At 53.5% G+C, this 27,392-nt stretch overlaps 1 protein-coding gene across 4 annotated transcripts in view; it reads left to right on the top strand.

The window, feature by feature from the left end:
* The window catches only part of arhgef10la (Rho guanine nucleotide exchange factor (GEF) 10-like a), a 134,948-nt gene that overhangs the window by 44,178 nt on the left and 63,378 nt on the right, over window positions 1–27,392 (top strand). For all 4 annotated transcript variants that reach the window (XM_030374954.1, XM_030374957.1, XM_030374955.1 and 1 more), the window contains 6 exons: window positions 679–771; window positions 3,543–3,713; window positions 7,607–7,749; window positions 9,881–10,053; window positions 19,660–19,775; window positions 21,616–21,743. In XM_030374954.1, the coding sequence (XP_030230814.1) occupies window positions 679–771; window positions 3,543–3,713; window positions 7,607–7,749; window positions 9,881–10,053; window positions 19,660–19,775; window positions 21,616–21,743 (824 nt within the window). The remainder of the gene's footprint in view (window positions 1–678; window positions 772–3,542; window positions 3,714–7,606; window positions 7,750–9,880; window positions 10,054–19,659; window positions 19,776–21,615; window positions 21,744–27,392) is intronic.

A 27,392-nucleotide genomic window follows, 5' to 3' on the forward strand; every position in this document is an offset into this window, starting at 1 on the left:
ATAGATTCATCAACACCAGGTTTAGTGAAGTGTCGGTCCAGTGAGTCAGGAGACGCTGGATTTATTCACTTGGAGAACGCCAACAAATAAACTAAATCATCGCTATTCTAATGGAGCCCTCGTAGTTCAAATACATGATAAATACTTAGGAGGTAGAGGTTGCTAGCGTTGAAAACAATTAAAAAAAACGAATCTCTATCTCCCTATTGTGGAGCTAGGGTGTTGGTCCAGACCTTTGGTATTGATTATTTTTACGAGAAAGAGGAGGAAAACATTGCATGGGCCCGCCTTTTAGCTCTTGTTCGCCGTTTTATGGATTATCTATGCACAACAACATTATATAATGTACACACCATACTATACATTTACAGAACACTGCAGAGAAACCACGATGACTGTAACACGATAACTACGATGTTGTTGCGTGCGAGTCCGAGGTGTCCGCGCCCCTCTCCGCGGCTCTGAGCAGCCCTCCCTCGCCCTCAGAACGCGGCCTTTGGATTTGCCGCCCTGGGTGCTGACCTCCCGCCCACGCCGGCCCGCCCCCCCGACTCCGCGGGCCGCGCCCAGGCCCTCTGCGGCCCGCGGGCTCTCCCGCTGGGCTAGGCGGGCTCTGCTGGGGGGGGCTCCACCCCTCCTGAGTGTGACCTGACCTCCTCCTCTCCCCCCGCTGTGCAGAAGAAGCAGGCCTCCAGTGTGGACCGCATCACGCTCTACGGCCTCATGGTGAAGCCCATCCAGCGCTTCCCCCAGTTCATCCTGCTGCTGCAGGTAGGCTCCTCCCCCATTCCATAGGCTCCTCCTCCTCCCCCAGTTTATAAACTCCTCCTCCAGTTCATCCTGCTGCTGCAGGTAGGCTCCTCCTCCAATTCATAGGCTGCTCCTCCTCCAGTTCATAGCCTCCTCCCCCAGTTCATCATGCTAATGCAGGTAGGCTCCTCCCCCATTCCATAGGCTCCTCCTCCAGTTCATAGGCTCCTCCTCCAGTTCATACTGCTGCTGCAGGTAGGCTCCTCCTCCAGTTCATACTGCTGCTGCAGGTAGGCTCCTCCTCCAGTTCATAGGCTCCTCCTCCCCAGTTCATACTGTTGTTGCCGGTAGGCTCCTTCACCCCAAATCCATAGGCTCAGGGTGAACTTTTTTGAATAAATTATAAAATACACTATTATTATTATTGAATTTTATTATTAAGTGCCACCTGCAGTACCCCTGCAGTACCCCTAGGGGGACACGTCCCCCCATTCTCGTACCACTGTCCCAGAAGACATCGTGCTGGTATAGGGCCCAGGGAGCCCAGCCTCGCCGGCCAGACTTGCTGTGCTCATCGTTTTCACGATGCTGCTGGCTTTACATCGGTACATGATGAACTCCTCTCCTCGTTCACTACAAAAGATTTGGTCTGGAATGAGCTCATTTCACCCCTCAGTAAGCATCGATTATCCATGAATCTGAGAGATAAGTTATGAATGTGAATCAGCCTTCCCCCCTCGCCTCACTCCCCGCTCTTCGGGGAGGGGATCCGTATTAAATCATACATTACAGAGAAACGGCCTCAGCCGCACAAGGTGCATCTGAAGTGCCACACTGAGCCCTCAGTGGAGCGGGGAGCCCCAGCTACAGGTCAGAGGAGAGGCCTGCAGTGGGCCAGGGTTCAGTAGGCCTTCATCTGCCTGTAGAGGGCCAGGGTTCAGTAGGCCTTCATCTGCATGTAGAGGGCCAGGGTTCAGTAGGCCTTCATCTGCATGTAGAGGGCCAGGGTTCAGTAGGCCTTCATCTGGCCTATAGAGGGCCAGGGTTCAGTAGGCCTTCATCTGGCCTGTAGAGGGCCAGGGTTCAGTAGGCCTTCATCTGGCCTGTAGAGGGCCAGGGTTCAGTAGGCCTTCATCTGGCCTGTAGAGGGCCAGGGTTCAGTAGGCCTTCATCTGGCCTGTAGAGGGCCAGGGTTCAGTAGGCCTTCATCTGGCCTGTAGAGGGCCAGGGTTCAGTAGGCCTTCATCTGGCCTGTAGAGGGCCAGGGTTCAGTAGGCCTTCATCTGCCTGTAGAGGGCCAGGGTTCAGTAGGCCTTCATCTGCCTGTAGAGGGCCAGGGTTCAGTAGGCCTTCATCTGGTCTAAAGCATGATGGGTGAGGATGCATGCATTGTCCTCTACACACATGGGTAGTGTTTATAATTGACCCATCCTGTTTGTGTTTTCTCAGTTTAGTCTAGCTGCTGTTGTGATGTTCAGGGAGCAGCAGACACTTGTATCCAAAGTGACTTGCAGCATTCAGAAACAGGCCATTGGGAAGTTAGGGGTTATGGTGTCTTACTAAATGCCCTCGGGTAAGGCTGTTAGACAAAACTTGCCTGATTCATTGTTTAATTCTTAATAAAGAAATCAAAAACACGTCTATTAAACCAATCAGGGTGTACCAAGTACCTTGATACACCGAATAACCCTTTGACTATTTCCGACACGAACAATCAATGTTGTTTATTCGTGAGAACAACAGAGACAACATTTTCAATATCAAACTGTTCTGCAGTCAGAACCTGAACTCCTCACCCGTACTCAGAGTCTATTAAAGTGAGAGGCTGTCATTTAAGGAGTCTTAATATAAAGCCTCAGGGACTGAACACATTGTTAAACCCAAATCTGCTTTTTTCTCACTGTGCTATTTCACACTATTTCTCACTGTGTCTCATCTCTTTTCTGCGCTGTCCAATCAGATTCTTGAGTTGTTTCCCCGTATTATTATCATGTTTTACGATTCACTGGCAATATGCCCTCAATTCACTTACTTTTTGCGGCAGGTACGTTAAACAAAGTGTGCGCTCACGTTCAAGAACATAAATGTCACAAGAGTGTGGATTGTTGCGCGTTTGAGTAAATGCCACAACAACCTTGACGATAAACCAGTGACGGGCCGATGCATTGATCCAACAGCGTGCTGCTCTGTCTCTGCATGTTGACTCAGTTAAAGGGCACCTCACCTTCCCCTCCCAGAGGTGACCCAGGAGTGTCAAAGTAAAAGTCCCTTTCATGCTGTGTTAACCTTAATCTGGATTCTTACTAGAACAAACAGCACAGGTAACCTTGTAAATGTGGAATGTTTCCCTCTCTTTCCACGTGAGGTAAAACCTCACGGGCAGCGTCAAAGTAAAAGCTGACTTTGTAATCCTTGACGCTGTGTCACACAGTGGGGAGCAGGCTAGCACTGCTACTGCAGAAAAGCTAACACTAGCACAGCAGGAAGGCTAGTGAAGCTAGGCTAACACTAGCACTGCAGGACGGCTAATGCTGCTAGTGCAGGTAGGCTAATGCTGCTAGTGCAGGTAGGCTAATGCTGCTAGTGCAGTAAGGCTAATGCTGCTAGTGCAGGTAGGCTAATGGTGCTAGTGCAGTTAGGCTAACGTGCTAGTGCAGCTAGGCTAACGTGCTAGTGCAGCTAGGCTAACGTGCTAGTGCAGCTAGGCTAACGTGCTAGTGCAGCTAGGCTCACTGTGTACCACCGTACGACGGCTAACCCTCGCCCCCTGCTGTGCGGCGGCGGCGCTGCAGGACATGCTGAAGAACACGCCCCGGGGCCACGTGGACCGGCTGCCCCTCCAGCTGGCGCTCACGGAGCTGGAGACGCTGGCCGAGAAGCTCAACGAGCAGAAGAGGCAGGCAGACCAGGTGGCCGAGACCCAGCAGCTGGCCCGCAGCGTGGGCGACCGGCTGCTCAGCAAGGTGAGGGCGCGGGGCACGGGGCGCGGGGCACACGCACCGGGGACGGGACGCACGCAGGGGACACTGGACACGACATGCACAAGTCACGGGACACGGGACACACATACAGGACACGGGACACACGCACGGAACACACGCACGGGTCACATGCGTGTGCACCGTCCATGGGTCCAATGCAGGCCCTGGATGCACACACGCGGTGCTCACTCCCTCTGGAGAGAGGTGATTGGACACAGCTGCACCGCGGTAACGCCTAGCGTCGGTGACCTTCTGTTCAGTGAAGGGACGTACCTGGAAAACACGCATGGATGGATGAACATATACATACCACACACATACACACACGCACACACACATACATACACATACACACCACACACAGAACACACACACAGTGTCAGCTGACTTCTGCTCATCAAGGTGATGGGAGACACCTGGCCACATGCACGGCGATAAGCAGCAGACACTTACACACATACACTTACACACATACAACTACACACTTCCTGATGCTAACCTTTAGGAATGAGGAATGAGGACTCTGAGGACATTTCACCCCCTAGCAGACACACACACACACACACACACACACACACACACACACACACACACACACACACACACACACACACCCCTCTGAATAAGGGCTGCATAAACATAAAATTTCTATCACTTATCTATCAATTTAAGGTAGGAGCATTTTTTTATTTGCAGAAATGATCCGCTAGATATGAGGTCCATTATGATGAGCCGGACGGGGGCTTAATGCCGCCACACGGCCCCCCATTACCACGTTGAGCCAACGCCTGGCCGCACACATCTCCACCAGCGCTCTGAATAAGAAGAATTAGGAGGAAAATGTCACATTTAATTGGAAACTGTGAGAGAGAGAGCTATCTCCTCTTACAGCACAAAACACTCCTTCTATTCTGCTTTGTTGGCTCGCTCTCGCTCTCACTCTCTATTATTCCGTCTACCCCTATGTCTCGTTTCCTCTTCTGCTCTGTCGTTCTTCTCTCTCTCTCTCGTTCTCTCTCGTTCTCTCTCTCTCTCTCTCTCTCTCTCTCTCTCTCTCTCTCTCTCTCTCTCTCTCTCTCTCTCTCTCTCTCTCTCTCTCTCTCTCTCTCTCTCTCTCGTTGTCTCTCTCTCTCTCTCTCTCTCTCTCTCTCTCTCTCTCTCTCTCTCTCTCTCTCTCTCTCTCTCTCTCTCTCTCTCTCTCTCTCTCTCTCTCTCTCTCTCTCTCTCTCTCTCTCTCTCTCATTGTCTCTCTCTCTCTCTCATTGTCTCTCTCTCCCTCTCCCCATCAGTCCTTGCCTTTCTCCGGACACTGGAGATGAGGTGAATTCGGCCGGTCTGGGCTCCGAATCCCGTTGGGTTAGGGTCGCGGTGACGCCTTCCTGCACCGCTCATATATAATCGCCCAATGAAATATTCATTCTTTGTCTCCCAACTCTCTCAGTCAGTCCAGGAGAACAGATAGCGGTGAGTGAGAAGGGCTTCACACAGACTGGCACACACTAAGAGACAGCCTGCCAGCTCCCTCTGCAGATACAGTGCTGCATTTAAAACCTCAGCCTCTCCATCACACACACACACCCAGAGTATCTCTCTGTCTCTCTCCACATGCACACACGTGTTTCTGTGAAGGGGGATATTTTTCCCAAAACAGACTAAAAAACAAAAATACTCCTCTTAGTTCAAGTTCAAATTATTTTATTTGTCAAATGCAAAAAAATAACAGGCAAAGCAGTCAAGGCTGAGAATGCAATTTCTGTATCCAAAGCTCTCCTTGACATGCAAAAAACAAAATAGTATAAGAAGATAAAAGTTACTGTGCAATAAAGAACGAAATCGGAACAAAGTCAAGCTCTTGAGGTGTGTGTGTGTGTGTGTGTGTGTGTGTGTGTGTGTGTGTGTGTGTGTGTGTGTGTGTGTGTGTGTGTGTGTGTGTGGTTCGGCCCTGGTTCCGTCTGCGGTAATGATCCGCTCGCTGTGAGCCGGTCTGGGAGCAGGGAGATGAAACGTCCTGCCGCCCCGTACAGTCGGCCCCAAAGCGACACGCAGACGACACTACAGCACCAGCAGCGTGCGTCCTACAGGGGAACGCCGTGACCCGGACGAGGCGCCCCGTCTGGGGGTAGTCCCCGGCGCTGCCGTCGGTGGGCCGGGGGTCCGCTCAGACTCAGAGGAGGTCGGCGGGTGTGTGCTCGGAGAAGGAGCTCGGCCACGGCCCCGAAAATAGTTTGTGTTGTCGTTGTTCATCAAACGTATGGATGATGGAAGGCTGAGCGTGGGACAGAGCGTGGGACGAATGGTTGCTGCGACGCTTCCATGTGTGCGTGTGTGTGTGTGTGTGTGTGTTTATGGGTATCTGTGTCTAGGGCGTGTCTCTAATCCATCTTTATGTCTGTGTGTGCCTCTAGCCGTGTGTGTGTGCGTGTGTTTGTGTGTATGTTTATCCATCTATGTTAGCATACGTAGCCTTCATATTTGTGTTTGAATGTAGTGTGTGTCTGTAGCATGTATGCGTGCGTTAGTAGCCGGTGCGCGTGTGTGTGTGTGCTTGTGTTTGTGTTTGTGTTTGCAGATGCAACCTGCATTTGAGTGTGCGTATGCAGTGTGTGTGTGTGTGTGTGTCTGTGGAGCCTGTTTGCGTTCATATGTAGCCTGTGCATGTGTTTAGCCCCTGGGTGTGTACGTATCCTGAGTGCGTTTGTACCGCCACCAGGTGATGAAAGCAGGCTGGAGCCTGGGTGACTGGGGAGGGCTGTGAGCTGGCTGGATTGGGGCTGGGGGGGGGGGGGGGCTGTGAGCTGGCTGGGGGGGCTGTGAGTCCATGATCAGTACAAAGGCTTGGAGCCCTGCTCAGCTAAACAAAGACGCTCAGGGCTCCCTGGAGCTCACTCTCAACCTCCTCCCCTGCTGCTGCTCCCCTCTCCCATCTCCCCTCTCTCCCCTCTCCCCTCTCCCCTCTCTCCTCCCCTCTCTCCTCTCTCCTCTCCCCTCTCTCCTCTCCCCCCCTCTCCCCTCTCCCCTCTCCCCTCTCTCCTCCCCTCTCTCCTCTCTCCTCTCCCCTCTCTCCTCTCCCCTCTCTCCCCTCTCTCCTCCCCTCTCTCCTCTCTCCTCTCTCCTCTCCACCCTTCCTCTCTCCTCTCTCCTCTCTCCCCTCTCTCCTCTCCTCTCCCCTCTCCTCTCCTCTCTCCTCTCTCCTCTCCCCTCCCCTCTCTCCTCTCTCCTCTCCACCCTTCCTCTCCCCTCTCTCCTCTCTCCCCTCTCTCCTCTCTCCTCTCTCCTCTCTCCCCTCTCTCCTCTCCCCTCTCCTCTCTCCCCTCCCCTCTCCTCTCTCCTCTCTCCTCTCTCCCCTCTCTCCTCTCCCCTCTCCTCTCTCCTCCTCTTGCTCTCACCAAGCCTGTTTGTGGTTGTGTGTGTTTTTATGTGCGCCTGTGTGTGTGCCTGCATCTATGAATGTGTTTACCCTCAGACATGCAGGTGTGTGACTGCCTTTGTGCATCACTATGTTCTTTTGTGTGTGTGTGTGTGTGTGTGTGTGTGTGTGTGTGTGTGTGTGTGTGTGTGTGTGTGTGTGTGTGTGTGTGTGTGTGTGTGTGTGTGTGTGTGTGTGTGTGTGTGTCTCTCCTGTGGGTGTTTACACGTGACCTTGGAGCTGCCCGCTGTGTTGCCGGTCTCTGGGGACTGGTCTCCACCGGTCCTGACCTCCCTGCCCCCCCCCCCCCCCCCCCCCCGTGGCCCCTCCCTCCCCCTCTGCCCCGCCCGCCAACGCCAGAGTCCGGCGCTGTGTGATGCTGCAGTGTAGCTCCCCTCCCTCTCCCCCCTCCTCTACCCTCCCTCCCCTCCTCCCCCCCAGACCCTGACCCTGTTCTCCTCCCCCCCAGCTGAACCCGGAGCAGGGCTCCCTGGTGTTGTGCGAGACGCTGATCGAGACGGTCTACGGGGATCGCGGCCAGGTCCTCAAGTCCAAGGAGCGCAAGGTCTTCCTCTTTGAAGACGTGCTCGTCTGCGCCAACATAAACGTCAAGTAAGTCCCCGGCCATCCCCCTCCTCCCCCTCCCCCCTCCCCCCCTCCTCCCCCCCGTCACGCGGCTCTCTGGCGGCGGCGGCGGCGTCGAGAGGTTCTGACAGAGCGGGCGTCGGCTCATTGTACCGCGATTAGCCCGTGCCGCTAGCTGCTGCGCTAACAGGAAGTGGAGGGTATAGGCGAATGCCTAGCAGGCGTTTAAAAGCTATCTCTGTTAGCAGGAGCGCGACGCGCTAAACAAACGACGGGAGCCTCTAACTACAGCGCGGCGCGCGCTGGATCACTGGCATGAGAGACGTGTTGGATCCCCTCCACGCATCCGGCTGACGGCTCCATTGATCACGCCTATCCTCTCTCTCTCTCTCTCTCTCTCTGTCTCTGTCTCTGTTTCTCTCTCTGGCTCTGGCTCTCGCTCTCGCTCTCTGTCTCTCTCCCTCTCTCTCTCTCTCTCTCTCTCTCTCTCTCTCTCTCTCCCTCTCCCTCTCCCTCTCCCTCTCGCTCTCGCTCTCTGTCTCTCTCCCTCTCTCTCTCTCTCTCTCTCTCTCTCTCGCTCTCTGTCTCTCTCCCTCTCTCTCTCTCTCTCTCTCTCTCTCTCTCTCTCTCTCTCTCTCTCTCTCTCTCTCTCTCTCTCTCTCTCTCTCTCTCTCTCTCTCTCTCTCTCTCTCTCTCTCTCTCTCTCTCTCTCTCTCTCTCTCTCTCTCTCTCTCTCCCCCCTCTCTCTCTCTCTCTCTCTCTCTCTCTCTCTCTCTCTCTCTCTCTCTCTCCCTCTCTCTCTCTCTCTCTCTCCCCCCCTCTCTCTCTCTCTCTCTCTCTCTCTCTCTCTCTCTCTCTCTCTCTCTCCCTCTCCCTCTCCCTCTCTCTGTCTCTCTCTCTCTCTCTCTCTCTCTCCCTCTCCCTCTCCCTCTCCCTCTCTCTCTCTCTCTCTCTCTCTCTCTCCCTCTCCCTCTCCCTCTCCCTCTCCCTCTCTCTCTCTCTCTCTCCCTCTCCCTCTCCCTCTCCCTCTCCCTCTCTCTCTCTCTCTCTCTCTCTCTCCCTCTCGCTCTCTGTCTCTCTCTCTCTCTCTCTCTCTCTCTCCCTCTCCCTCTCGCTCTCTGTCTCTCTCCCTCTCTCTCTCTCTCGCTCTCTCGCTCTCTGTCTCTCTCCCTCTCTCTCTCTCTCCCTCTCGCTCTCTGTCTCTCTCCCTCTCTCTCTCTCTCTCTCTCTCGCTCTCTGTCTCTCTCCCTCTCTCTCTCTCTCTCTCTCTCTCTCTCTCTCTCTCTCTCCCTACCTCCCTCTCTCTCTCTCTCTCTCCCTCTCTCTCTCTCTCTCTCTCTCTCTCTCTCTCTCTCTCTCTCTCTCTCTCTCTCTCTCTGAGAGCGGCCTCTCGTTCGACGGGCCTCCTCATATTACCGCCTCGTCCCTTTAAAGTCGAGTGTCCCAGAGTTGACTTTGTCTCCCCTCGGGATCTGAGGAGACGATCACAGCGCTGATTGTGCGGATGATTACAGGAATACATGAATAGAAATGAGCCCCCCCCCCCTCCGTAGCCAGCGGAGCCGGTCTGATGGGGGGGGGGGGGGGGGGGGGGGAGATGCTGATGTTGGGTTGAACATGGATGATCAGATGGATTGTAATTCACGCTCCCCGGTTGGTTTCAGGGTGTCTTTGTAAAGAACCTCGAAGAACTACTCCCTCGACGGGGGTGGGGGGGGGGGGGGGTGGCGGACCTCACAACGGACAAAATTAGAAAGAAAGTTAAATTACAATCATTTCATTGAAGGCCACTGAGAGGATGGTGTGAGGTGGTGGCTCACCCACATCGTAGCGACCCGGGTTAATGCTATGTCTCCAATCTGCAGAGCCATTGGCTGTTCTGAGGAGGATTCACCTCCGGGGACAACATTCCGTATAACTGGGGTTCCGCTCTCGCCGGATGAGGACCCACAAAATGGTCTTCCGAGGGCCGGTCATTATTTTCGATACTTCCTGTCCCGTCCTGTCCCATTCTGAATTCATATCCAGATGTGTTTTCAGACCTGATCCCCTCTCTCTTAGCCCACGCTCCTCGCTGTGTATCTTCTGTCCTCGCCGTCGCCGGGTAAACACCAGCTGATTGAACCTGATCTCCCTCCCTTCCCCTCCTGGCCACCAGGGGGCCCCCTGATCTCAGCAGCCTGGTCCCCGTGGGGCCCAAGTACACCATGAAGTGGAGCGCCCCTCTGCTGCTGGTGCAGGTGGTGGAGGTGGGCCAGGAGGGGGCCCAGGGCAAGGACACCCCCTACCAGCCCAGTGGGACCAAGCGGCCCGGCTCTGTCTGCACCGCAGGTACCCCACGCTCACACACACACACACACACACACAGAGACACACAGAGACACACACACACACACACACAGAGACACACGCACACACACACACACACGCACACACACACACACGCGCACACACCCACACACACACACACACACACACACACACACACACACACACACACACACACACACACACACACACACACACAGACACACACAGACACACACACACACAGAGACACACACACACACAGACACACACACACACACACAGACACACACACACACACACACACACACACACACACACAGAGACACACACACACACACACACAGAGACACACATACACACACACACACACAAACACACACACACACACACAGAGACACACACACACACACACACACAGAGACACACACACACACACACACAGACACACACCACACAGAGACACACACACACAGAGACACACACACACACACAGACACACACACACACAGACACACACACATACACACACACAGAGACACACACACACACAGAGACACACACACAGAGACACACAGAGACACACACCACACACAGACACACACACACACACACACAGACACACACACACACACACAGACACAGACACACAGAGACACACACACACAGAGACACACACACACACACACACACTAACACTCAGACACGATGACTCGAACAAGAGTTCCCCAAAGGTCCATGCTTACGCCATGAAGAGCGAATGATAATTGGTCGGCACTAGTTAAACGTAATGTTAAAGCATTGGGATGAAGGTCAGTTCCCAGGAAGTCTTTAAAGTATGTTTCCTAGTGTGGTATCGCGCAGCTCCTTAAGGGACCTGCAAATAAGAAGATATGCAGTCTGAATAGGAACGCTGAGTGAAGGGAGAATGACGTGCCCGGTAAGAAATAAATAATACGGTGTGAAAAATAAACTCTTTCGGTTGCAAAACTAAAACCTGAGGGGTGTAAAAAATATTATAATGAATGTTTTGTGAGATACACTTTTGAAAAAAACTATTCTCCAGCAAACAAGTGATCCACGGAATCGACATGGAGGGATTCTTGGAGTTGTACGTTGAGCTTGTTAAAACATAGAGCATCAGGCCAGCGTTGGGCAATAGAAACGGCCTTCAGATAAGTGCAAGGCAGGTTCAGAGGTCACTGGGGCCACAGGGTGATGCTGAAAGCATGTCCTGTTAAGGGCTGTTGTAGTTAGCCAGCTGGCTAGTCGTTAGCTACATGTCATATTCAGCTACATGTCATCTCTCCTTTACTTATTCTGTTTATTCTGTTTGATGTGTTATATGGACCTGTGTCTGCAACAAAGCTTTATTGTATGAGGAAAAATAACCAATTATTTTTACATTGCAATTTTTTTCCCCATGGGGTGAATTTTGTTTCTGAACTTTGTACTCCTTTTGACCCCACTGTAAATTTTTTATCTTATTTAAAAAAATAATAATGCAGGTCCTCTAGGGCTCTGAATCGTTCCCTAATTAACACTACAGTAAACCTACTGTATAGACGGCAGACAACAGCCAAAAGGTAACCAAACTCTGCCCTAATAGGGCATGAACCAGCATAACAGAAGTGCACAAATAGCCCAACAAACCAACTGGAACAGTAAAAAGTACAAACCCCCAAAAAAAAGTTTCCCTAGCCAAAATATAAACACATAAAACAAGCAAACGAGCAAAGAAACCAAACTGAAGCGAAGGAAGCAAAGGAACACCAGCGTTCCCGGTCCGACATGTGTAGATCTGGACGCGTGTCGTACTCTCAGCGGGGAACACAGCCTCTCTCGAACTCAGCGCTGCGGCTAATCTGTACCCCCCCCCCCCCCCCCCCCCCCCAGCTCCCCAGTCTGCCTGTCAGTGTGATGGAGGGCATGTGAGCTGAGGGAGTACTGATGACAACGGTCACAGGGGAGAGAGGGGGAGGGGGGGAGAGAGAGAGGGAGAGAGAGAGAGAGATGGAGGGAGAGAGAGAGAGAGAGATAATAAGTAAGAGGAAGATGTAGTTAAAGGGAAGAGAGAGAGGGAGATGGAGAGAGACGTGAACAGAGATAGGGAGAGAGAGGTGTGAGTTTCCGCTGGAGTCTCATTTTGCTCTCTGATAGGCCACAAACACGTCCCAGAGTGGAGTCATCAATCTGCCTGAGATTATTCCTGTCTCTCCCAAGCTCCAATTAGAGAGAGGGACAGCAGCGCTAGCGGATAGATGAAGATCACTGCTGCAACACTAGCTCGCTCACACGCTCTCTCTCTCTCTCTAGCTCGCTCACACACTCTCTGTCCTCTCTCCCTCTCATCATCATCTCCCTCGGGGAGAGAGAGAGAGATAGGGAGAGAAAGAGGGGGAGAGAGAAGAGGGGGGGGAGAGAGAGAAAGAGGGGGAGAGAGAGAGGGGGAGAGAGAGAGAGAGAGAGAGAGAGAGAGAGAGAGAGAGAGAGAGAGAGAGAGAGAGAGAGAGAGAGAGAGAGAGAGAGAGAGAGGCAGGCCTCACAGAAGCCCCCCTGTGTATACAGCGGCCACCGAATGGCCTGATAGATGGGCGTGGGGAGGAGGGGGCGATCGAGTCTTATCAGGATGTAATGCTACGGGCTTTTAACGCCGCGGCTTCCCCGACTTAGAACCGAACGCCGCCTGCTATTCTGATAATCTTTTCTTCCTTTCATTCTTTCCCTTTTGCTCTGTGTTTATCGTTCTTCGTTTCTGTTTGTCCATTTGTCCTGTTTACCCTCTTTTCACTTTCTCTCTTTCGTTATGCGTCTTTCCCGCTTTGAAAGAGACCTCTGCCCTCATCCTGGCGTTCACACCAAGTGGAGGCGCAAATGCATACATTTACAATTAAATATTACATTACAATTTAACATTTACATTTACATTGAGGGCATTTAGCAGACGCTTTCATCCAAAGACTTACAATAAGTACATGGATCAGAGGAAAGAGACACAACAATATATCAGGGGCCGGTTGCACCAACTTGGCGTAACTAAGCCTGGTCGTAACTGCTAAGTAGGTATTAGTTACGACCTGGCGTTAGAATGGAACTAACGCCGGTTGCACCAACGGGACTTACGCCTGGTCTTAACTACGCCCGGTCTTAGCCATGCGCGGCCATGTGAATGTTCCATGGTACGCGCATATCACCGCGTTGCTAGGATACCTCGTGACAACAGCTGTTTACTATTTTACTTGACATGCTGTTGGACACCGAAATAAATAATTCATTCGTTCACTGTTTGTCATCATCAATTGTGTTAATGCCTAACAATAAAACACTGCAAACGAATATAATTAAAATATGTATTCGTAATGTCTGGTTTACGACGAGCAGGCATTTAGACGGGAATGGTTCTGTAGGAGAGATTTGTTTAATGTGTCGGCCTATATAAAACATATAAACATAGTTAAAACAACATTCACAACTGATTATAAGTTGAGAACGGACTAATCGGCCAGCGATATCTTCCCGACAGGCAGTCGATCTGTGAACACTGATCATATCGCCGGCTGTGCTTTGAAATGCGTGTAGCGAAGCGTTGCAAGGATGGTGGTAAAGCTGCATTGGATTGGATGTAATTGCTATAGAAACAGCCTGGAATTTCAACTCTACGCCTGCCCCTGACCAGGCGTAGGATTTACGCCTGGTCTTAGTGAAAAGAACGCTAAGCCCAGTTGGTGCAACCGGCGTAACGGTTAGGTTGGACTTGGAACGCCAAGTTACGACCAGGCGTAGTTAAGACCAGGCTTACGCCCAGTTGGTGCAACCGGCCCCAGTACAGTAAGGATGTTCATAGAATCAAGTGCCAAGCACTAACAATTGTTAGGTCAACCCATTCCCCGTACACAACACAGGTAGCTAGGAGAAGGTTCAAAGTCATACAAGGTCAATGCAAAGACGCGAAAAGATGCACATATTTCATTCGCTCCAGTTGAAATATTTCAACTGGTTTTGCTTGACGCTGAATCAAGCGAGAGAAAAGTTTCCGGTTCTCGCGTGAAACCTCGCTCAAATAACACCAGCACAATATTCGCTTTGCTTTTGGTCTACCAGTAGCATGGACTTTAACAGCTGTCCATATCAGTGTAACAATGGGGGTGCATGTTATTAGTGGTACAGTTTGGTGGTAGCGTAACCTAGCACTCACTTCTGTATCGCATCACTGGCCCCGGTCGTAAGAATAATGAGAATATTACTGGTAATCATACCCCTGATAATAATGGACAGTGGCTGAATGGTAGAGAGAGAGAGAGGGCTGGTTGTTTCCATAAGGGTAGTCAGATTTGTCGTAGAGTGCTGCATGCATTAAAGGGGACTTGGTATGGCACACACCCCCCCCCCCCCCTGTTATTGTATATTGTGTGTCAGCCATTTTGACCGTGGTGATCCTGCTAGGGGAGTTCTGATTGGCTGTCACAGGTGTTGTCGTTCATACCGCTAACAACCTGATCCCAGCTACTGCTCATCTGTCACTGGGTTTTTGTCACATAGATGGGATTTTTTTTTTTTTAAATGCTGGTGTGTATGTATAGGCTGTCTATGGACACACAGGGGTGTGTACGTGTGTGTATAGGTGTGTGTATAGTGTGGTTGTCTCTGGGCTGAGGTGTGTGTTTAAGTGTGGACGGGTGTGTGTATAGTGTGGTTGTCTCAGGATGAGGTGTGTGTGTGTGTGTGTGTGTGTGTACGGGCCTCGGGGTCTGTCAGCCATAGGGAGCAGCAGATGGCTTCCTGGCTGCTTTTGTTTTCCTCTGGATTTCGTTTGTCTTCCAGGAACTGGATGCTCATATCTCCGCCTCCATCTCTCCTATTCAAATTCAAAAGAGCTATATTGGCACGGGACGTAAACATTTACACTGCCAAGAGCAGCGTGCATAATGAGGCGCAAGAAATGAAAACGTAACAAAATGTAGTAAAATAGCCTCTCTCTCTCTCTCTCTCTCTGTCTCTCTCTCCGTCTCTCTCTCTCTCTCTCTCTCTCTCTCTCTCTCTCTCTCTCTCTCTCTCTCTCTCTCTCTCTCTCTCTCTCTCTCTCTCTCTCTCTCTCTCTCTCTCTCTCTCTCTCTCTCTCTCTCTCTCTCTCTCTCTCTCTCTCTCTCTCTCTCTCTTTCTCTCTCTCTTTCTCTCTCTCTTTCTCTCTCTCTCTCTCTCTCTCTCTCTCTCTCTCCATCACTCTGTGCCTCTCTCTCTCTCTCTCTCTCTCTCTCTCTCTCTCTCTCTCTCTCTCTCTCTCTCTCTCTCTCTCTCTCTCTCTCTCTCTCTCTCTCCTCTCCATCACTCTGTGTCTCTCTCTCTGTCTCTGTCTCTCTCTCTCTCTCCCTCTCCATCTCTCTCTCTCTCTCTCTCCTCTCCATCTCTCTCTCTCTCTCTCTCTCTCTCTCTCTCTCTCTCTCTCTCTCTCTCTCTCTCTCTCTCTCTCTCTCTCTCCATCACTCTGTGTCTCTCTCTCTCTCTCTCTCTCTCTCTCTCTCTCTCTCTCTCTCTCTCTCTCTCTCTCTCTCTCTCTCTCTCTCTCCATCACTCTGTGTCTCTCTCTCTCTCTCTCTCTCTCTCTCTCTCTCTCTCTCTCTCTCTCCATCACTCTGTGTCTCTCTCTCTCTCTCTCTCTCTCTCTCTCTCTCTCTCTCTCTCTCTCTCTCTCTCTCTCTCTCTCCCTCTCTCTCCATCACTCTGTCTCTCTCTCTCTCTCTCTCTCTCTCTCTCTCTCTCTCTCTCTCTCTCTCTCTCTCCATCACTCTGTGTGTGTCTCTCTCTGTCTCTGTCTCTGTCTCTGTCTCTTTCTCTTTCTCTCTCTCTCTCTCCATCACTCTGTGTCTCTCTCTCTCTCTCTCTCTCTCTCTCTCTCTCTCTCTCTCCATCACTCTGTGTCTCTCTGTCTGTCTGTCTGTCTGTCTGTCTGTCTGTCTGTCTGTCTGTCTGTCTGTCTGTCTGTCTGTCTGTCTGTCTGTCTCTCTCTCTCTCTCTACATCTCTTGACAGTGCGGTCACCTTAATCATGTCTACCCTAAATTCTCCCCTTCTGGCATCTGGGGGGGGGGGGGGGGGCAGTTCCCTCGTCTCTCCCCCCCCCCCCCCCCCCCAGACTGGCGGCCCGGTCTATTTATAGATTCTGCTCCTGTGTGATGTCATCGGGCGTGCTCTCCTAGCTAAACCTCGCTCAGAACGGACTCCTTCCTCAATTCCCAGTCTTCCTTAATTCCTCTTCTTGTCCGTCTCCAGGCATTCCCGTTGCCCTCTCTCTCGCTCCTTTCGCCCCCGGTTTGTTTTTCCCCATCCTGGATGTCAGTCCGGTCCCCCCCCCCCCACTGTTTGGTCTGATCTCCCATGGGGCCGTGCGGTCGTACCTCTGGCCTGCCCCCCTTACCCCCCCTTAGCCTCGCCTCACCTTCACCCCATGGTGTCCGCTGGGCTCTTCTCTTTAGCCACGCCTCCGGGACCACAGCCGCCGCCCACCGCCCCGTGATGACCCGGCTTGTTGTCACGGGGACCACAACAAAGAGGCGCAGCATCAGAATCAGTGAACCCCGTAACCCGGGGCGACCAGGGCCGGTCGCGCCCCGCGGCAGAACCTGATCCGCCGGCTCCGATGGGATTAGGCCGGATTACACCCCGGCACCCCCCCACCCCAAACCCCCACCCCCTTAACCCTACCTCCATCACCACCCCCTTAACCCTACCTCCATCACCACCACCCCACAGACCTCCCCGATACCCCCCCACCCCAAACCACCACCCCCTTAACCCTACCTCCATCACCACCACCCCACACCCCTCCCGATACCCCCCCACCCCGAACCCCCACCCCCTTATCCCTCCCACCCCACACCCCTCCCCGATACCCCCCAGGGCAGCTGAGGAAACCTGTATCGAATATACACCGGCACACACCGGCACGCAGCCCGCCTGGCCCCCCCCAGTCCCCCCACGGCCCCCCCGTCGCCTCCACCCTCCACTGCACAAACTATTGATCCGTATCTATTGATACGGCCGTGGGCCCGGGATCGATCGCCTCGCTCCGAGGACACGTTCCTCCGTCTGCCTCGTCGGCGGCCATTAACGCCCAAAGGTCACCGAGCCTCCTAATGGGGGGGGCCGGCTGCGGCCGTCCTGGACCGCACAAAGCCCCAGCCCCCCCCCCTCCCTCCAGCCCCCCCCCTCCAGCTCCCCCCCTCCCTCCAGCCCCCCTCCAGCTCCCCCCCTCCCTCCAGCCCCCCCTCCCTCCAGCCCCCCCCCCCTCCAGCCCCCCCTCCCTCCAGCCCCCCCCCCTCCAGCTCCCCCCCTCCCTCCAGCCCCCCTCCAGCCCCGCCCCCCCCCCTCCAGCTCCCCCCCTCCCTCCAGCCCCCCCCTCCAGCCCCCCTCCAGCCCCGCCCCCCTCCCTCCAGCCCCCGCCCCCCCTCCCTCCAGCCCCCCCCCCTCCAGCTCCCCCCCTCCCTCCAGCCCCCCCCCCTCCAGCTCCCCCCCCCCCCTCCAGCCCCCCGCCCTCCAGCTCCCCCCCATCCTATCCCTACGTTGGTGCATCAGACAGACCGAGCTCCGAGTCGTCCCCCCCCACCTGGAGCTAAACTATTATAACTGCTTGGCTGGGGGGGGGGGGGGGGGGGACCCCGCGGACCAGCGGCCCCTCGGTGAGTCCATGATGCGACTGAGTGGACCCGAGGCGTCCTGGAGGGGCGGGGGGCCGGGGCGGGGGGCCGGGGCAGCGCTGAGTGGACCCGAGGCGTCCTGGAGGGGCGGGGGGCCGGGGCAGCGCTGAGTGGACCCGAGGCGTCCTGGAGGGGCGGGGGGCCGGGGCAGCGCTGAGTGGACCCGAGGCGTCCTGGAGGGGCGGGGGGCCGGGGCAGCGCTGAGTGGACCCGAGGCGTCCTGGAGGGGCGGGGGGCCGGGGCAGCGCTGAGTGGACCCGAGGCGTCCTGGAGGGGCGGGGGGCCGGGGCAGCGCTGAGGGGCCCCGAGGCGTCCTGGAGGGGCGGGGGGCCGGGGCAGCGCTGAGTGGACCCGAGGTGTTCTGGAGGGGCGGGGGGCCGGGGCAGCGCTGAGTGGACCCGAGGCGTCCTCATTAGATCTGGACACTGGCCTCATGTGCTGTCGTGTGGGGCGCTAACGGATCATTAGGCCGGCAGCTGTTGGTGGGGTGGGGGGTCCGGGGATGGATGTACACCACCTCGGCCTCCGTCTGCTTTTATTCTTCGGCGGTGTAGTGCACTGGGCGGTGTAGTGCAGGGGGCGGTGTAGTGCACGGTGTAGTGCAGGGGGCGGTGTAGTGCACGGTGTAGTGCAGGGGGCGGTGTAGTGCACTGGGCGGTGTAGTGCAGGGGGCGGTGTAGTGCAGGGGGCGGTGTAGTGCACGGTGTAGTGCAGGGGGCGGTGTAGTGCACGGGGCGGTGTAGTGCACGGGGCGGTGTAGGGGGCGGTGTAGTGCAGGGGGCGGTGTAGTGCACGGGGCGGTGTAGTGCAGGGGGCGGTGTAGTGCACGGGGCGGTGTAGTGCACGGGGCGGTGTAGTGCACGGGGCGGTGTAGGGGGCGGTGTAGTGCAGGGGGCGGTGTAGTGCACGGGGCGGTGTAGTGCACGGGGCGGTGTAGTGCACGGGGCGGTGTAGTGCAGGGGGCGGTGTAGTGCACGGGGCGGTGTAGTGCACGGGGCGGTGTAGGGGGCGGTGTAGTGCAGGGGGCGGTGCAGTGCACGGGGCGGTGTAGGGGGCGGTGTAGTGCAGGGGGCGGTGTAGTGCACGGGGCGGTGTATTGCAGGGGGCGGTGTAGTGCACGGGGCGGTGTAGTGCAGGGGGCGGTGTAGTGCACGGGGGCGGTGTAGTGCAGGGGGCGGTGTAGTGCAGGGGGCGGTGTAGTGCAGGGGGCGGTGTAGTGCAGGGGGCGGTGTAGTGCACGGGGGCGGTGTAGTGCAGGGGGCGGTGTAGTGCAGGGGGCGGTGTAGTGCAGGGGGCGGTGTAGTGCAGGGGGGCGGTGTAGTGCAGGGGGCGGTGTAGTGCAGGGGGCGGTGTAGTGCAGGGGGCGGTGTAGTGCAGGGGGCGGTGTAGTGCAGGGGGGCGGTGTAGTGCAGGGGGCGGTGTAGTGCACGGGGCGGTGTAGTGCAGGGGGCGGTGTAGTGCACGGGGCGGTGTAGTGCACTGGGTCCACGTCCCCCTGATGGTGCAGCCTACCGAGGGGTCAGGTCTCTGAGCACGGTGCCCAGCCCCCCTCTGCTCCTCATCGTCTCTGGACTCACTAGGAGATGCTTTTCAGAAGAACGTGTGCCAGCTGAGTAAATGGTCAAGGCTGGCAATTAATGTACACACTTATTGTAAGTTGTACGTCCTGGCACTTAAAAATAGTGCTCAGCATCGTGTAGTGTCTTATCCTATCCCTGTTGTACACGGGGAATGGGTTAACCTAGTGATAGTTAGTGCTTGGCACTTGATTCTTTGAACATCCTTACTGTACCGACAGCGATATATTGTTGTCGTTCTTTCTTATGTGAAATGTACCTGTAATTGTAAGTGGCTTTGGATAAAGTGACCTAGCTGTAACCGTAGTGATAGCTGTGCGTGTGAGCGGTGAGCTGATGCCTTCCCCCTGGGTCTCCTCGTAGGTAAGGCGATCCTCGGACCTCCCAGGCTGTACCAGGAGCTGCAGGAGCTGCAGCATGACCTTTCCCTGGTGGAGGAAGTCACCTTACTGGTGGGCACCCTGCAGGGCACCTACCAGGTACCAGTCACTTCCTGTTACCATACGCCCCTGCACGCGCTCGACCCCTCACGCACGCACACTGAAACGCACACTCTCTCACTCTCTCTCTCTCTCTCTCTCTCTCTCTCTCTCTCTCTCCCTCTCTCTCTGTCTCTCTGTCTCTGTCTCTCTGTCTCTGTCTCTGTCTCTCTCTCTCTCTCTCTCTCTCTCTCTCTCTCTCTCTCTCTCTCTCTCTCTCTCTCTCTCTCTCTCTCTCTCCCTCTCTCTCTGTCTCTCTGTCTCTCTCTCTGTCTCTGTCTCTGTCTCTGTCTCTGTCTCTGTCTCTGTCTCTCTCTCTCTCTCTCTCTCTCTCTCTCTCTCTCACGCACACATGCCATCACGCCCGCACGTGGGTCTTTACAACGTGCATACCAACAACTATCCACCAGCTCATAGCAAAAATGCAGCCAAGATTGGGGATGCACAGAGTTGGTATCTGTGGCCCCCTTAGCTCAGAGCCGGGCCTTCATCTGTCAGCCTGGCCCCATAAGCCTTGCCTCGTCCTCAGCCTTCTCAGAGCCAGCCCGGTCCACAACAGGAACTTCCAAGGCCTCGCTGTGACGGGCGGGATATTAATAAAAAAAACAGGCTTCATTTTTGACGCGCTATGAATCATTCATTATCTGGTTGGCCTGAGATATTTACGTGAAATGTGTGAAAGATTAATGGTTTGCTGCCAAATCCCCAAATCTCTCCCTTCTCATGTTGCTGAAGTACTGAGTACTGAAAAATAAGAAACTACGCTCCAACAGCTCCTCCTCTTGAAGTAATTGCCAAAAGGAAATTGAAGATGTTTTTAAAATGTGATCAAAGAGCCCCTACCCCCCCACCCCCCCCGTCTCTCAGGGAACCCTCCATCCAATTCCAAAGAGACTTGTAGCCGTGGTTACTGTATGGGTCCACGGCAACCGCATCACTGTGGCGTGAAGCGGGCTCCTCTGAAGGCACCGGGCGGAGAACCGGTCCAGACCGGAGCGTGGCGGTTCCTTTGTGTTCCCCCCAGCGGAGAACCGGCCCAGACCGGAGCGTGGCGGTTCCTTTGTGTTCCTCCCAGCGGAGAACCGGTCCAGACCGGAGCGTGGCGTTTCCTTCGTGCTCCCCCCAGCGGAGAACCGGTCCAGACCGGAGCGTGGCGGTTCCTTTGTGTTCCTCCCACCGGAGAACCGGTCCAGACCGGAGCGTGGCGGTTCCTTCGTGCTCCTCCCAGCAGCGTCTCCGGTCTCGGCGCATTAACACGGTGATGGAGATCATCACACTCCCAGGGAAGTGTACTCAGGCAATCAGCGGAGAGGCTCTCAGGCTAATGGCGGCCTCTGCCTTCCCTTTGTAATGAGCCGGGTGACCTCAAGAGAAGAGGCTGGCCGTCGTCCAGCGGGGGCTGCGGCTCTCAACACGCCGTAATAACAGAACGGCCTCCCCCCGAAAAACAAATAAAGTGAATGTTTCCGCACAGCCGCTGGCCAGAGGGAACATGAGAGCTGATTCTATTTGGCTTCAGGGACTGAAGAAAAAAAATGGATCCATGAGGCGCGAATGAAATGGCGCAGCCGTATATTCTTTACCTAATGGGTTGTGTCCGTTTTAATACGGGAGTGAGATGAGTGTTTCCTTTATTCTACGCGTGGGTAAATGAGTCTGTCAGAAATCATTATGCCGGCTTGGCGGTCCGCGTGCTACGGACTTCACCTGTGGTCAATACACACTAATCAAACTAATAAAACCCATCACGGAGAGATGTTCCCCCATTCCGCCCAATCGGGGAAGCGATAACGCCGTCCCCGTTTTTAATGCGTCTGGTTATCTTGTTTCCTGCCCCCAGAACCTCAACACCACCGTGGCCCAGGACTGGTGTCTGGCGCTGCACCGACTGATCCGCATCAAGGAGGACCAGATCCAGAGCGCCAACAAGTGCCGCCTGCGCCTGCAGGTGCCTGGCCGGCCAGACAAGTGAGTCAGCTCCTGACATTTACCCGTAGCGGTCCTGGGAGCGCGCCGAGGCAGAGCCAGGGGTACCGGCTCATATTCTTGTCAGTCACTACTTGTCAATAATAAACGTTTCTGTGCGGGAGTATTCCTTAAAAGTTGACAATTCTTGTTAACTTTTAATTATCTCCCGCGGGAAAGCCAGAAAGCTGATTGCTTCTTGTTTGTTATTTGTCAATCACTTTCCTTGTCAACTTTTAAGAATAATCTGTCACGGAAAAAGGCAAACAGAGCTGATTGCTTCTTGTTTGGAATTTGTCCAGCTTGTGTCCGACTCCTGCCGTCTCCATTGTGCCGGCTCCATTGTGTTTGCCGTGGCCTTTGTAGCTCTGCAGCAGAACGGCGGCTGCTTCACGGCGGCAGCCAGCTGGGATCTGCCTCCCCCTATGACACATAAAACCATCGGCTGGTTGTGCTTCACAAGGGACACCCTGGGGGCTGTAACTGCAGCCGGGGCTTCTCTGTGCTGCATGGCACGGTCACCACCACCCACGCCCTCAAACATTGAGTCCGGTCTGGAGGCTCCTCCACCCTCGCGGTGTCAACACTGCGGGACGCGCTCCCTCTCCGTCTGCGGCGCGACCCCGTGTGTGTTCCAGGACAGGGCAGGGCAGGCTGCCACGCAGTAAACTAGACGAGAAGAGAGGATGACACTCAGCTTCCCTCCTGGGCCGGCTGACGCTAAGAGATCCTGACACGGCTCCCCCTCCTCCCCCCGCCCCGGCCCTCCCCCGCATCCGCCCGCCCCGGCCCCCCAGAGTGAAGCCCCTCGCCCCTTCGCCCGCTACCTGTGTTAAGCGGCTGCTGCTGACCTTTTGGCAGATCCAAAGCGATCCCATCTGTAGTGATGGGCAATTACCTAATGACTCGCGTAATTTACTCCCGTGAAGGCTTGGAACTCGTGGATCACAGACAGCAGGGCACTGTTTGTGTCTCTCCATCTCTCTCCCTCCCTCCCTCTCTGTCTCTCTCTTGTCGGGTATATTGAGAGGGCAGTTCGTATCGGTCTTCTGTTGGAGGCGATTGAGAAGAGGCGTTTTTTTCCGTGCAGGTGAACGGATAGCGTTGGGCGGAGAGCAGCTCAATCTCCGTTAGGTCAGGGCTCCCAGGTGTGCTTGAAGAACGGCCTGAGTGGGACGAGCTGCTGCAGTTAGTTTGACTCACAGGGTTAGAGGAAGTGGACGCGGAGAGCGATGCGGACTGATGTAGGCTGGCAGCGAGGAAGTGGACGAGGTGAGGGAGTGTGATTGAGGGAGAGAAGGAGAGTGGAGGTTAGAGGAAACAGTGGGAGAACAAAAGGGCTTAAGAGAGAGAATGGATCAGGAAGAGAGTAGAGTGATGGGTCCGAGTAGAGAGAGGGGGATGTAAGAGACACACACACACACACACACACACACACACACACACACACACACACACACACACACACACACACACACACACACACACACACACACACACACACACACACACACACACACACTGCAGGGGTTGACACTCGCGGTTGCCCACTTGCCCGGGGCAACTAAAAGCAATATTTGGGCAAGTTGAGATTGATTTCTGGTTCCCCGAACGGGAAAGTGGTTTGGGGTGGATGTTAATAAAAAGGCTATTTATTCAAGTGTTTTAAAAACTGCAGAACAACCTTCTGTTCCACAAAATCACACAAAATAGATGTATTTGCAATTGATCAGTGCGCTGTCTTCTCTTCTGTCGGACCGCGAGTTAACACACGCATCGCTTCAGCGCGAATATAGCCCCGCCTTCTGTCACTCACTCGCAGTGCGGTCTCTGGCAGTGATTCGACGGTGTTAGCTAAAGGTTAGCCAACACAGCTAGCATCTTAAGTGCAGCGCCTCCGCGAACGGTTTAGGTCGAGAAGGAAAATGGGAGTAGTGACGGAGGAGGGCGGTTTGGAAGTACTTTGGATTGAGGCAAATTACCAAGGAAAGTCATATGCAAGAACACGGTTTTGGGTTTCATAACTGTGCACGTGCACAGCAATAGCGATCTTTTTCACGAAATTGGACCTGCACAAACTATATATTATATGAAAGCTGAGCCTCCACTTATTCCGACAATCCAAACCATATCATTCCGTGACTAAAACTCCCAAATAACAACTTAAGAAGAAACGTCCCCTTTTCTTTTAACAACCAGTTTTACCTTTGTGATTTTTGTCTACTAAATTGATTCTGATCGCATAAAACCACCACAAACAGATAATCCAGTGTCTGGGCCAAATTCTGCAACTTAACATGGTGTTTACAATCAATGACTAAGAGAAGGTTTCTTAGGAAAAAGGTAAATTGCCTCCAATCAGAACACATGTTCTTCAGCGCATTCTAGTGGCCATATGTGTATTTGCGAGTGTTTGGCTTGGTGTCATTCCATTATATTTGCCCTGAACTTTAAATAGAGGTGTCAAGTGTCAAAATTGTAAGATATCTACCTTTATTTGTGTCTCATAGTAAGACAGTGCAACCAATTGATAACGACCAACTGATAATTATTTCAGGTGGAAATGTTATCTTTCACTTATGGCGTGTTCCATGGCTTTATTCACTTTAACCAAGTATTATCCACATTGAATATTTCCCTTGCACAACAATCTTTCTATTGGCACCAAAATGACATTATAGCCCTTGCAGTTCTGGAGATATACTCTATTTACTTTGGGTACATTCTCTTCTGAAAAAAACGGTTTTCCCCTGATATCGAAAATGATATATAGTATACCGATATTTTTCCAGGTATAGTATCGAAGTTAGAAAATCCAGTATCGTGAATTTCAACACTACTAGAACGCGATTGTGATTATTCATTTAGACCTACAAGAAACGTGAAAGTTAAAAAATACATATCTTTGCAACTACCTTGGACATTTAGTTATGTACATTTGCATAAAATCATGCAGGTCTACACATAACTGGGCGATAGCTTTAATCTGTTGCAACGGTGGACTGAACTCATTTAATGGCACGATGTGACCGTTCAATAAATAAGTAAACAAAGAGAAGTTTGTTATTTTTTAAACACAACATGTGTGGAGGCTAACATTCAGCTTCAGTCTGAGCTAGGATGAGTTTTCTGAGCCCCCCAAAACCAGGCTGGGAGCCTGGCAGAAAGAGTCCCAAACACACACACTCACACACATTGGCACATACACACAAACGCACAAACACACATTGGCACATACACACAGACAGACACACATTCTCACAAGCACACTTACACACTCACACACACATTGGCACGTACACACAAGCACACATATACACAAGGTCATGGAGCCGATAGCGTCAGGCGTGCACAGGTGTGAATACCTTTAACACAAAAACACATACACATCTCAAAGAGGTGTGGGGATGAGGTTTATACACACACAGTTACCAATCAGCTAAATGTATGTTGATAATGCTAGATAAACACAAACGTGCAAAATCACGCACTTAAACACACACACATAACGACAAAATTCACAATAAACACCCAATACATATATCATCCCTTACACGCATGCACGCACACACATTTCACACTTTTATGCACTCACACACACATCATACATTCAGACTTGCGTATGAAGTACATTCATGCATATCCAACCCTCCTGTGTGAATTCTTGTGCGTGTTTGGATCTCACACACACACACAGGCGTACCCACACTTCAAACATTCCACTCACAGTCACTCACGCACAAACGCACACACGCACAAAAGCGCACACACACACAGACTCACACACACACACACACACACACACACACACACACACACACACACACACACACACACACACACACCCACCACAGTGCACTCTCCAGGGTCCTCCGTGTACCATTTCACTCCCCTCCGGTCTCTCTCTCTCTCTCCCATCTCTCCCCTCCCTCCCCTCTCTCCCCTCTCTCCCCTCACTCCACTCTCCCCCCCTCTCCCCTACGTGGACTGAATCCCGACCGTTCCGTCGCCGCGACAACAGGAGTTCATTAACATCAACCCACTGCGCGCTGTTAATGAACTCCTGTTGTCGCGGTGACGCGCCGCTGTGTGCGCGGCGGCGGTGTCCGGTGAACGCCCGTTTTACGACCGCACCGTCTCTCCTCTCTCTCTCTCTCTCGCTCCGCACTTGTGTGTGTTGGGGGGGTGGCAGGTTTAAGCAGCCTCACCTGGCCCCAGTCAGACTGATTAGGCTCCGGGCTGGGTGAGGCTGCACACCTGGGATGTGTCTAAATAGTCAAGGCATGCAGGATTAACAATCCATCATTACACACAAACTCTCTCACTCTCTCTCTCTCTCTCTCTCTCTCTCTCTCTCTCTCTCTCTCTCTCTCTCTCTCGCTCGCTCGCTCGCTCGCTCGCTCGCTCGCTCGCACACACACACACACACACACACACACACACACACACACACACACACACACACACACACACACACACACACACACACACACACACACACACACACACACACACACACACACACACACACACACACACACACACACATAATGGGCCCAGACACCTGTCAGCACTAACACCTGCTCTGGCTGTAGTCTGGAGCCTCCACTGACCTGGGCCGGTGAGGTGTGCCTGAGTCCCAGTGGGGCCCTTAGGTCCCGATCGCAGGGTGTTAACGCAGCCGGGGGGCCTAGCATTCATTCATTCATTCATTCACTCGTTCATCTTCAAAAAGGGCTTCCTATACAAAACAGTTTATTCTTTGTGAGTGCCATGGTTGGAAAAAGATGGTTGATGCCACACGCACACGCGCACGCACGCACGCACGCACGCACGCACGCACACACACACACACACACACACACACTCACACTCACACTCACACACACACACACTCTGTTAATAATCGTTTGCCCATGAGTGAATGTTTTCTTGAACTTTATTTTTCTTTATGTCTCTTTCTTCAATATTGATTCCTCTTGGTGGACCTGTAATGACCTAAGAGCTGCTCCGACCACAACAAGTGCCTCCGTTACGGCTGCCCTCAGAGTAACTCAGCCAGGAGTCCATCACCTGTGCTGTCACTGGGGAGCCAATCCCAAGTTTTCAAAGTAAAAGTTCTGCTGTTTTCCCTCCTGAAATGACAGAGCTGTCGTCACTAGTTATGGGTTATGTTGATTGGCAAAGCAAAGCTGACGTTTTCCTCTCTCTGTAACTGAAAATGTCCTCCTCCTTTCAATGATTCCTCCCGAAGAAGGCAGTGTGAGTGTGATCTTAATCGTCTCAGCTGGTTCACGCACTCGGAACAGACGGCGTCTGGCCTCCCTCACTTTATAGCCGCCCCTTCAGAAAGTCGACATGCAGTGTTTATAGCAGGCCAAACGTCAGAGGCCATCCAGCTTGTCAAACATGCTCCCATGGCGACACGCTTTGGCCCTCTTTGACATCGCATCATCGTCTGGCTAGGGCGGACTAGGAGAGGCCAGGGTCTCTGACCGCAGAACCAAGAGGGCTGAGGGAGACACCGTGGCTCGGCTCTGTCTCTGACTCTCTGTCTTGTCCTGGTGTGTCAGTGTCAACAACAACTGCAGCCTTGACCCTGAACCTCTGATTCTGCACCACCTCCTCCTCCTCCTCCTCCTCTTCCTCCTC

Source organism: Gadus morhua, chromosome 13 (assembly GCF_902167405.1).
Source record: "Gadus morhua chromosome 13, gadMor3.0, whole genome shotgun sequence".
Taxonomy (NCBI): Eukaryota; Metazoa; Chordata; class Actinopteri; order Gadiformes; family Gadidae; genus Gadus; species Gadus morhua.